General features: G+C 37.3%; 1 protein-coding gene across 3 annotated transcripts in view; it reads right to left on the bottom strand.

Annotated features, from left to right (window-relative positions):
* LOC104563132 (potassium voltage-gated channel subfamily KQT member 1) overlaps positions 1-12,261 on the bottom strand; it is a 505,426-nt gene extending 493,165 nt beyond the window's left edge. For 2 of the 3 annotated variants that reach the window (XM_061988799.1, XM_061988797.1), the window contains exons 1-2: positions 12,194-12,261; positions 10,028-10,589 (exon numbers count right to left, since the gene is read on the bottom strand). In XM_061988799.1, coding sequence (XP_061844783.1) covers positions 10,028-10,410 — 383 coding nt within the window. In that variant the 5' untranslated portion in view covers positions 10,411-10,589; positions 12,194-12,261. Of the gene's footprint in view, positions 1-10,027; positions 10,590-12,189 lie in introns of all 3 variants that reach the window. The other variant, XM_061988798.1, reaches the window with a different exon arrangement.
* Between the last annotated feature and the right edge of the window lie 282 nt (positions 12,262-12,543).

Below are 12,543 nucleotides of genomic sequence, written 5' to 3' on the forward strand. Positions count from 1 at the left end.
CTTGTGAGGACACACCAGTCTTGGGCACGTCCAAGGAAATCTCTGTTTAAATACACCCACTGGAGCTTTATCTTTTTTCTTGGTGATACAGAATAGAGTTATCTAGCAGAGACCAAGAGGCTTAAAACAGTCTGCTATTAAAGGAGTTTAGTCAACAAAAAGTTCTTTGAGGGGCTCAAGAGGCATAGACTGCTTTTTATTTTAATTGGTTATTTTGTGGCAGGAAAATTAAGGAGAGCATTTACTTTTTATTTTCTGCTATAAAAGAGCAAAATTGTCTCCTTCCTGAGTGCATGAAGCCCTTCACTTTCTTCTAAATCAGTTGTATGTTGAACAGCCACGTGCTTCTAGAAGTCATTGCTGCCAGTCTGAACAAAATCCAATTTTTGGTACTTACTCCAAAGGAGTTTTTGACTAAGTCATCAAAAGAAATTTGTCCACGTGTCTTTGTAGGAAAGATTTGATGTCTCTCACTTCTCTCATAGATATATTTCCAGGCTCCTGAGGCTTAATGTTTTGTCAAAGTTCTTGCACTTACACATATGTGATCATACACAAATTACAGTTGGTTGGAAACTTTGGTAAAGGAATAATTTTTCTGCTGAAAATACCAATATGCTAAAATTAGAAAGTAGTCGGGGAATGTGTTGGTTTCAGCAAAACTGGAGAAGGAGACTAGACAGGTTTAATGGAAGCTTGCCTAGCTTTCGACTCAACTAACAGGCAGATGGTCTGGCAGAGTTTGGGCATATCTGACTTACTATTTTGCCTCAGAATAAAATATTTTCAGGGTTCTGAAGCAGTTGACCAAAGGAAAATTCCATTTATAACATGTGTATACTGAGGATAGCTGTTTTCAGCAGTTTTTTCAAGTCATTCTAGCTTCCACCCAGAAATGCCTGCTAGCCCCGTTGCATATAACAAAGTTGTCCAGCTGGCTCCCATAAGAAGTAATTAGCTAATATTTCTACAACATCTAGAAAAAAAATAATAGTAATTTACAAATGCACACTATTATTCTGTATTTTTCTTGAGATCTTTCATCTACATATGTATAAATTATTACAAACCAGTTTGAATAAATAGCTAACGTCAATGTTGTTCAAATGACAGCATGAGCCACATATTAGAGAAAAAGATTTTTAAAACAACTATTTTAAACCAACTTTCTGAATCTATAGTCTAAAGATAAGCTATTTTAAAAACTTTCATAGCTCCTGTTAGTAATAAGCACTTCATATTTGAAAAACATTTAACAGCCTAATGTATTTGCTGCTCTTTAAAGAACAAGATTTGGAAGCTTTGGATTTTGCCTTTTCTTTGAGTATAGCAAACAGTAGTCCAGAATAAACAAATTACATTCATGCTTCTGTTCCAATGGTCAGAAGCACTAGTCATAAGGAACTTTTTCCAGTGCCCTACCATTCCTAGCATGAGACCTCCGCAATTTGTGTGCCTGTATCTTCCACTAATGTCTGTGCTGCTAGGTTTGTCTTTTTGCTCTTATCTCCACGTCTTGTTACCAGAATGTCTGGATGTCTTCTCCCTGGGCACAGTAATCAAGCTTCCATATTGATTCTGTATCACTAAATCTTTCTAGAACATACCTAATTAGTTCTTTAAACATCAACAGAAATGATTATTCATCCTGACTTCATGGTCAATGTTAATGATTCTGATATATTTATCATCAAGCCTGACTCTGACGCAAGAACATGCGGTGGTAGTGGTATGTGATCTATGACACACTTCTGCAGAGATAGGAAATTACTACCTTTTACAAACACCAATCTCTTTGAGGAATTCACACTAATTAATGTTTTTTTAGGTTCAGTATTGAAAAGGGGAAAGAATAAATGCATATAATGATGCTGTGCATCCACTAATAAGTCAATGACAGCTTGATTATCATGAAGACATCTGAAACACTTCTTGAATTTGACACCATGTGCAGTCCACAAGTTAGTGAGCAATTGTAATGTTAACATCAAGGAATATCTTTCTGTTTTGTTGGTTTCTGGAAGAACAAAGGATTTTTCCACAAAAGTGCAACCAAATTGAATCAATAGCACCATATCAATGCCATGATACATTATTTGTTTTCACTATAGAAACAAATGATTTTACTATGGAAACAATATAAGCCTATAGGGACATTAATTCATACTAGTTGCACAGTTTATTACAAAATTGACCTTCTAGAATAAGATGGATTTAATCACTTACATAAATGACGGGAAAAAGTCATCAATAATTTCAAAAAATGAAAATAAAACTTACATAGCCCATGGCTTTGTGCCCTGTGGTAAAGTTATTTGGTGCCTAAAGTGAAGTATGCTCAGATCAAAGTTCTTCCTTAGGAACTTTTGTAACATCTGTCTCCTGAAAAGGCTCTTTGCTGCCAAACAATCTAATGTAGCTCAAAGCGAAGTGTTTTCATCTTTTGGGTTATTAATTTATCTCTCCTCTATCCAAATGCTTATTTTAACAAAATGTGAGGAAAATTAATATTTCTGACAAGTCTCATCTTCTGTCAATGTTTGTTGAAACTTACCAACTGGCTCAAAAGTTCTTGTTAAGGCACTTTCAGACAGACGTGCTTAGACAGTGTGGTTGCATAAACCTCATTTCCTTAGGAAAAGAGGCTAAAAATTAGTAACTGTCCCCATCTAATTTTAGAACATCCAAATATTGGAAATTCACAGAATCCTAAAGACAATTCTGTTTAATATTAGTGCACCTCCCTTAACAACTTATGCCATTCCACCATGTACTTCAGTTGAATATACCTTAAGTAAGAGGAACATTCCACTTCAATAAAATTAATAGTTCTTGAGTTTCATCTCTTTAATGCTGCCCATCTTTTGGTACTTGAAGTTTAGAAGCATAGATATCAGCTTAGTACCTTCATGTAGCTTGTATATAGATGCAAAGTGGCTACTGTAATTCTAAATTGGAAAATTTGTGCATTCAGTTTTCTGTACAAAATGTCCAAATACGTAACTGTTAACCTGACAAGAAAGACTTTGAATATCATCATTACCATCAAAATAAAAAAAACTCTAAATTATCCTTATGAAAGCACATCATGTCCAGACCTAAACTGTGACATCAAGGTCAAAATCAGAATCTTGAAAGAAGTCAAATGCTTATAATTACTTTGAACTTTAGTTGTTGCTCATGTTAGTCATATTGCAATCACATCGTTGGAAGCAAACAAAATAGCAGTTTGCATTCTAGAGATAACTTTTGAAAGAACAGAAATGGGAATTTGATGATTCCTTTGAGATAAACAGTTATAAATAATGGACTATAGGCTCCATTTACAGATAAAAACAGAAACAAAACATTACGCTAACTTACTTGCTCTTCATATTTAGCTGTTACACTCAGAGAACCAGAAGATGTGCAGCTAAGTGCCCCACAGTCTTTAAAAAGAACACTAGAACCTTATATTTTTGCCAATTAACTTTCTTTGTATTAGCAGTAGTTGTATAACAAACAAAAATAGAGTATTAGCCAGAATGTTGGCTCTTAACTTCTTCAATTGCATCAAGAGAACATAATTACAGAACATCTTACATGAAGTTGATGGGCATTAAAAAAAAAAAAAGTAAAAATAGTAAAATTTGAAGATCAACAACAACAAAAGAAAAATGTAAAATTTGTCACAATAATTTGAACTCTTGTAATTTTTTTTTCACTCGTGGTGACAGAGACTTTGGTATGTAGAATCTTTTGTAAAGGAAAAAACCCTTAGCAAGCCAGCCCTCATTTTACAAACCTGTTCTCAATCTTCTGCTTTTCTCCCAAAATTTTAAGTTAGCAATATTAGTGATATTGTTCATATTTTTGTAAGGATTGTGTACTTTTAAATTTCTAAACAGTAATTCTTTAGATGAGTTCTTTTCAACATGCTGACAAGAACTTGTATATGTGTGTGTGTATGTGTACTTCCTTATGAAGACATTATGGGAGTCAGTCCAAAGGAGGAGAAGGGTAACAACATAAACTTAGTGCATCTTTTTCATATGCAACTGAGCCAATACTGCAGTTGTCTGCAGCCAAAAAGTAAAGCTCTCCCTCTTCCCATTCCAGATTTGGCCAACTGGTTAGTACTGGTTCCTGCACTGTCAGACCATTTGCTGACATACTGATGCTCCTTAAGATATCAACAGCTACTCACTTTCTTCCTGGGCTAGATTTCAGCCATTAGAGTGAGTTGACTTAGCTTAGGAGGGCTACAGTGAGCTCTAGAAGCAGCACACATTAGAAATGTGTGGCCAGGAGAGAAGACAGGACGGTGAGAAAGGCAATCTTCCAGTATTGGTATTGGTAAACTATTATGTCAGCTCTTGTGAAACCCTGCTCCAAGGAGGACACTCTCCTTATCTTTTTCCATGCAGTCAGAGAGACAGACAGCATTCCCTAGAAAGGATTCAGAGCAATAGTCATTTTTCTGTCTGAGACACTATTTGGAGGAGTTGTTTCCCCATAAATCATAACAGAGCCTGGAGAGTAGACTTTGTTGCTAGGCAAAATGCATTTGAGAAATGTTTTGCAGTCAAACCAGGTGGTCTGCAGTACTTTCCAGATGATTTGCAATGTTACTTTGCAACAATTCCATAAAATTTTATATGAAATTTAACAGGTGATTATGATCCACAAGGAGCACTAAGAGAACAATAGTGGACAGCACTTCAAGATGCTGAATGTATATTACTAAACTGACAGGAGACTGTTCACTATTTCCTTCTGGGCTAGGTTTCTGCTGGCTCATAATGTTGAACAGGCTCAGTGATCCAAGGATATTCAAGGCCAACTAAAGATGGCAGGAGCAATTTGAATGGATAAGACAGATAAGGAGAACAAAACTGGAGGTGGTCTATTAGCAACATGCTGTTAGATTGGTTCATCTTATCCAACGGGAAGTTATCGGATATAAAGATTGGTCTAACTTTTAAAAGAAAACAAAGTCTAACAGTCATTTAACAAGTGTCCAAACCAGCACAAAATAACCTGGAACAGCTGCAAGTTCTCACTTAAACTTTCACAGTTACACTACACTAAAGTGGCAGGCCTGAGAACACAATCTGTAAGTCCCTCTCACGGGCCTCCTTCTTGCCTTAGACTTGCCTCCCTTTTTAACCAGGTTGTGGTTTCTCTACTGACTGCCATTAAGACTTCCAGCTGTGTTAACTCTACAAGTGATGCTGACATCCATTTGCTAAGAACTGGACCAAGACCAACAGCTCCTTTTGTATCTCCCCTCAGTCATTATTTCTTCCTCACTATTGACTTGGACGAGATTCAAACCAGTTGCCTATGGGTGAAAGGTTCATTCTCCTGTCATGAATTCCACGCTCCCTCTTTCCCCTAGCTTCCAGCTGTCATCTCCTACCTCTTGTTTCAGTGATATTCTCTAAGCTTCTTGATCATTTTCAGCTGTCCTGCAGTCCCAGCTCCTTGTGCCTATCCAGTCTTCTGATCTCCAAAATTTGATGGTCCTTGTTTCTTTGTCCTTCCTGCTTAAGTATGTTCTCTTTGTTCTTGAGCTAGCGTGCTCTGGTATCACTTTTCCTCCAGTTTTGGTGTCACTGGCACCAGTCTCAGTTTCTATATCAACACAATCTAGTCTTCTGTCTCTTGGTTCCAGGTTCTTCTCTGTCCCTGTTTCACCAGACTCAGTGTAGCCTTTTGTTCTACTTGCTCACTTCTTAGTCTAAGTGCTTCCCACCTAGATTCCTGCTATTCTGGCTTTTAACTAGAAAGTGCAGCTACTCAGCAAATAGCAGCTGAAAAGATGAAAACTAGAAGTTGATGGTTGTTACAGAGAAATGGAAAAGATGGGACAAGGAATTTGGACAGCAGTAAAAACCAGGGAATATCTAAGGGGAAAAGGTACTGTGGATTCACTTTGCTTGGTCAGTTAGTCTCAGTACAAATCTGTGCAAACTCAGTTGTTTTTTTCCCAGGGACCTGAGCTGGTGCAGCTGTGCAGCACAGGGCTCCACTGTGGTGTAGACACAGCCTTAGGCTGACAAATGTGGCCTCTACCACTCACACTCAGAAAAAATAAACGTATGACAGCAAGTAGTTATCTATTCTGCCTGAATATAAGTGAAAGCACACGTTTGTCCTATCGTGAGTCACCAGTTACCTGAGTGCACATGGATGCACAAAGAGTGGCTCTTTTCTTTCAATAGGCTTGAGTCACACCTTCCCGCTTCTGGTTCTGTGCCTCTACAAACATGGCAGAAAAACCTAACCATCTCCACTCCTTGCCTATGAAAATCATCCTACTCTCAGAAAAACTATCTTGATTTACCCCTCCCCACTCTGTTCAGATGTACGTGAGCACAATATTCTAGATTATAATTACACCATTCCAGTTGTAATTAAGTATATATTTTTCAGAAATGTAAACTCATCACATATGGCTCCATTTTTAATTAATTGCTTTAAATGTGTGGATTTGTCAAGTAACTTCATTAACAAACATGGAATCATAGAATGGTAGGGGTTGGAAGGGACCTGTAGAGATCATCTAGTCCAACTCCCCTGCAGAAGCAGGTCAACCTAGATCAGGTCACATAGGAACATGTCCAGGAGGGTCTTGAAGACCTCCAAGGAAGGAGCTTCCACAATCTCCCTGGGCAGCCTGTGCCACTGCTCCGTCACCCTCACAGTAAAATAGTTTTTTTCTTACATTTTAATGGAACTTTTTGTGTTCCAGCTTCATCCCATTACCCCTTGTCCTGTTACTAGATACAATAGAAAAAAGGGATGCACCAACCTCCTGATACCCATCATTTAGATATTTGTAAATATTAATAAGATCCCCCCCTCAATCTCCTCTTCTCTAGACTAAACAGCCCCAGTACCTGCAGCCTTTCCTCATATGAAAGATGTTCCAGTCCCCTGATCATCTTGGTGGCCCTGGCTGGACTCTCTCCAGAAGTTCTCTGTCCCTCTTGAGCTGAGGAGCCCAGAACTGGACACAGGACTCCAGATGACGCCTCACCGGGGCAGAGTAGAGGGGGAGAAGAACCTCCCTTGACCTGCTGGCCACACTCTTCTTGATGCCATCCCAAGATGCCATTGGCCTTCTTGGCCACGAGGGCACATTGCTGGTTCATGTTTAGTTTATTATCAATCAGGATTCCTAGGTGTCTCTCTGCAGAGCTGCTCTTCAGCAGATTGACCCCCAGCCTGTACTGGTGCATGGGATTGTTCCTTCCAAGATGCAGGACTCTGCACTTGTCCTTGTTGAAGCTCATGAGGTTCCTCTCTGCCCAACTCTCAACATAACTCATCAATACACATTGTACTTTTCATGCAAAATATAAAATATGTGGGTTGTATCCTAATACCTTGATATGCAGATGTGATTTAAGCAAGTGCATAGCTGAGTTTAGAAATCAAATTCACACCAGAAACACACTTATTTTTTTCTGGACTGAAGACCATATGGTTAACAGCTCGACTCTAAAATAAGTATCAATACTCAATACCCTGAAGGTCTCAACATTACAAGAGCTGGTTAGGATCAATGTATTGCTATTGCATGTCACAGCTTTTTCTCAAGCACTCATCACTTTCTAACTCATCCTCTACCTTGTTCTTGGGATTGTCAGGACTTCAGTATTTCATAGTACTTCCAGTAAAGCTGAAAATTACCTGAATGAGGTTTTTCAAGACTGGGAGGGGAATTCTCAACCACACACGCTCACTTATTCATGGTTTCAAGTAAAAACATTTGATTTTTGCTTGGAATAACTTCAGTAAAATAACGTTAAGTCCAGATTTAACTAGGGAAAAAAAAACTATTCCATTTTCTAACATACATTACAAAGTTCCTTAAGAAGCATAAGTTTATTATCTTAAAAAGAAACTTGAAGTATCAGGCATATAACAAATGTTACACAAGATGAGACTATCTTGGTAGTTTCAGAATGCAAGAGGAAGGTCACCTCCGGGAGCATTTGCTGTTCCCTCGTCTTGCCTGTTAAGTTCTTTCTAGTGGAACTGGCTCCAGATCAGAACAAACTCCAGTCCCTCTTGGATACAGTCAAGTCCCTCTTGGATAGAAACAAATCCGTACATGAGTTATGTGGTCTTTGTGGCATACAAAGGACAAAAGGGCAATGAAGGGATGCTGCACATCCAGCTCCTCCAGGCTACACAAATATCAGCAACATACTTGTAAGACTAAATTTGTTTCGAAAATAGTCATAATATCAACACTACATAAATTACCCCAAAACCATAGATGTAACATTGGAGATATTTTTTTAAATAAATTACACTTTGTTCTCATTTTTCAATTATTTGTATTTCAGATTAACACTTAATTGCTTTACCAATGTTTAACTTCAATAATATTTCATAATGTATAGTATATTCTTTCCAAAACAGAAACTTGTTATATAAATGAGCATACCACATAGTTATTGGGATGATTATAAGCACAAGTATACTCAAGACAAAATGCTGGCCAAAAAATATGTTTAAAAAATTTTCTTTCAAGCAATCTCAAAGAAAAAGTTTTTGAAAGAGGTTAATTTACACATTCTTTAAGTTAAGAATCCTTGTACTGTTAAAAAATAGAAGAGTTTTCTGTTAGTAATACCAATATTTTCTCCAATTTTCAGAGAGAAGGGTGGGAAGTATATAGATTTTCATTTTATTTTAATGCTCATTGCAGAAAATAAGTATATATTAGAGATCAATTTTATTCCAAGATAAAAGCAACACAGATGATGAAAGAAATCCATTTTATCAAGATTAATAAGTCCTGACCTCAAAAAGGTTTAAATTATGACTATTCACATATTTAAATCTACAAAGATTAGATCTGTTTAAGCCTCAGGAATTATTATATTCTACAAACACAGTTCTTGAAAAAGGCCCTATCCTTTTACTTGGCAAAATTTAATGAAAAAAAAATCCATTTAAAAGAATCCATAAATGATTTGAGGGGTGAAAGAAATCAAATGTTAAGAAGACCATCTATCTTATGCAAGACGGAAGCATTATGAATTCTTTTTATAATTTCCATAATATAATATAATATACCATATATTTCTCTGGGCAGCTCCTGACTGCAGCAACTAATAGTTTTTCCAAAATGCAATCAGGCCACAGAAAAGTTTATCTGAGATAAACAGAGTATTTTCAATACCTTGCATTTCTTCAGGATGTATGCTAATTTTATAATAAAAGCAAGGACTTTTGGCTCAATTTGCATTCACTATAACCAGTAAAGTTTCCTCTTGCCTCAATGAGGACACAATTGGACCCTTTCTACAGCTAAGACAACAAATTATTGTTCTGTAAAGCAGCACTCAAATTAGTAATTGAGGTCTTGGCTAACTTGACAGATACTATAAGCAGCTGAAATAAAAGAGTATTTTCAGCAGCTGTGTTAAGGTATTAACCACTTTTTTTGGAAGAGTAAATGGAAGCCTTAATTTCCTATTTGCATGTACTATACTCACGGTACAATGAAAACCATTTTGTTAAGTTTGTACTCATTATGTATTCATGATTGTAAATTCATTCAAATTAGTAACATTCTATTTCAATGTTTGGCCAACAAATTAATTATTTTGCCATGTCAGCATGAGCAAAATGGACTTATAAAAGTGTGACATCTAATCACAGCTAACTCTTCTACATCCCATGCTAAAAACTGCTGTGCTTGAAGTTAGGACAATGTGAAACAGCTAAGGCAGCAATAAAAACTGCCATGACTATATAGGACTTCCCCTCAAAAATATCAATTATACAGTGTATGTCTTCGAAGATAAATATCAAGTGAGTAACAAAAAGCCTTCCTCTGGAGATGTTAATAGATATAGCAGCTGATCCTTTGGAAAAATGGTTTTTCCATTGCTTTCAATGGGATTACTCATGCAACAAGTTTTCAGCCTGAGAACTCGGGTACCATGATTTCTTGCTGATTAAGAGGACAATTTCAAACTTGTCTTATACCAAAGATTATGTAAAAAATGTAGGTACTTACACAGTAAAATGATAGATAAAACACTTCCATCCACTGGGCCTCTCCAGGAAGTTGTACACTTCTCCCTGCATGCCAGTTTTAGCTAAATAACGGCTATGGAAACACTTTGTCATATAGGCCTTGGGGGCTCTGCTTTCTGTCAATCTCGTAGCATTTGTGCATTCCTCAGGGTTGCAGGGAATCCCCGATCCATTATTCACCAGGCTATCAGGACTCAGTGCCATGGAAGAATACTGAATATTGCTCAAGCTCCCCTTGACTTCCAGCGAGGCTGCAGATTTCCTATTTCCATTCAGACTGCTGAGCTGAGAAGCAGAGCCATGAATCTGTCCACAGAGTTTATACATTGGTTGCCCAACAGTTTCTTTGCCATCACAGGACATTCTGTAACGATGCACAGGTATTAGTAACGCTGATCAATATTTAAAATTATAAAGTGTTGTATGTCCTCCTTGCCCAGGGTGTTCTCCAGCAGATAAGATGACTTTCTGCTGTTATCATGCAGCTACTCTGTGACACGAGTGTGAGCTGTCAGCCTGTCACTTGCTGTCAGCCACAGCCTCTGAAATTAAATCAGAAAAACATATTAAGCAACAACACATGCCAGACATCAAAAGTAACAGAAGGCTGCAAAAGGAAAGAGGTTAAGATTTCTGGAGGAAGAAATAAAATTAAACTTCAAAGTTACATTTGTTAAAGAAGCTTAAAACTATTTTAGTGCAACACTAGTACAGAAGTAGAGCTGTCTTGAGAGCTGATCCTATATTATTCTAAGCTGAGAAGTTCTTGAAGTGTCCTGAGTAGCGGTGGAACTGTGAAAGTTTCCTGGAGTCTGTAAACTTGCTATTTCCTGGAATAGAATACAATGAGGTTTTGAACTTCCATACCCACAGTTCAAGTGACCTTATCTAGACTGTCAATGTTACAGAAGGATTTTAAGACTCAAGTAAGTTATTTCAGTCACCTCATGGGATTGAATCTTGTAGTCCATGGTAGGAACAATTTTTCTCAAGTGTAACAAAGGAGGATGCCAGTAACCTTAACTGTCACCAGGAGGTTAACATTTTTACAAGGAAGAAGATCAAAGACTCCTGGCCTGATTTTTATTTTCTTCAAGCCATTTAACATTTGCTACTAACTTTGCTACTCTCAAGCAAGTATCTAGTGAAAACAAAATAGAAGTAAAGCTCTCACAGACCTATAGATATTTACTGAGGCAGAATTACATTGCTGCTAATGCATAGACACTTAGCAGCAATATTGATAATTTTGTGAGACTGAAAGCACTGTGTTTCTGAAGTGTCCTTTTTTTGTACTACCTCATTTCTTACACAGTATCATGAAAATCTTCTTTATTTAAACTGCTTAGCTAAAATTAAAATATTATGAAAATATGAGAATATTAAAAGTAACATGAAAGGTGGCTTAAACTTCAAAGCACTGCCAATGTTAATGTCAAAATTATGTCTGTAATGTCATATTGTAATGTATTGTGTTATCTGCAATGCAAATCCCATATGCCTAGGAGTTATAGGTGACTGCTCCTCTGTCAGAACACACTCAAATCCACATTTTGAGTTACTTTAGCCTCATCAGAATAAAGTAATTTAGAGAGAGAGGATTTCAGCCTTGACCATCACTTTTAAAATAAAGCTATTTTCTCTTGTAGGTTAAAGATCCTCATGTGTAGCAGATGAGATCCCATTGTAGTACATTTGAACAGATCCCTCTAAATTAATCCCCAAAATATTTATATGGAGTAGCAGACTTGTCACATTGTGCACATCTCTTATTGCTGGTCATGTTAGGGTAGACTGATACATTTCTACATTAATCCAGTAGCAGATAGAGAAATACTTCCTCAGTTCTCTTAACAATGAAAAGTTAGAGTCACCAAACATTAAAGTTAAAATACAAAGATCTTCATCCAAGTCAGTCTGCAAGAACACGAGAAACACCTATAAGCAGCATACTCCCTCTGTACCACTTATTTTAGGTTGCTGAGGCTACCTAAACTAGTGCATGTAACAAAGCCTGGATACCCAGCAGCTGCAAATAAAGCCACCTGAAACATTTTTGCTAGCCTGCTTAACTAGAACCAGGCATACCACATAGTCACACACAAAGCATAGTAAAACCTAAAATCAGCTGGCAAACAGTACCTACTTTGTCTTGTCAAATATCCTCCTCTCTGCTGTTCCCTCAGCTCCTCACAGCACACTCACTGGATAGGTGCAAACTAAAGAGCCACTGCCTAACCCTGCCCCCAGCTTATCAAGACCTACCCTGTATAAGGCAGGGTCCCTCCCTTTTATCTGCCTTATATGGCTACTCTTGGAAAATGCAGAAAAAGCACTGGGGAACAGTTTTGGCAGTTTCAGAGAGGAGTTTTTGCTGCTTCTTCTCATCATCAAATCCAACAATTACAAGCAATAGCTTAATTTTGCTGAGGATCATCTTCCTTTTCCTTCTCATCCTTTTTTTTTTTTCTGCCAATATTTAGTAGCAATGGGTTA

Source organism: Colius striatus, chromosome 1 (genome assembly GCF_028858725.1).
Source record: "Colius striatus isolate bColStr4 chromosome 1, bColStr4.1.hap1, whole genome shotgun sequence".
NCBI classification, from domain to species: Eukaryota; Metazoa; Chordata; class Aves; order Coliiformes; family Coliidae; genus Colius; species Colius striatus.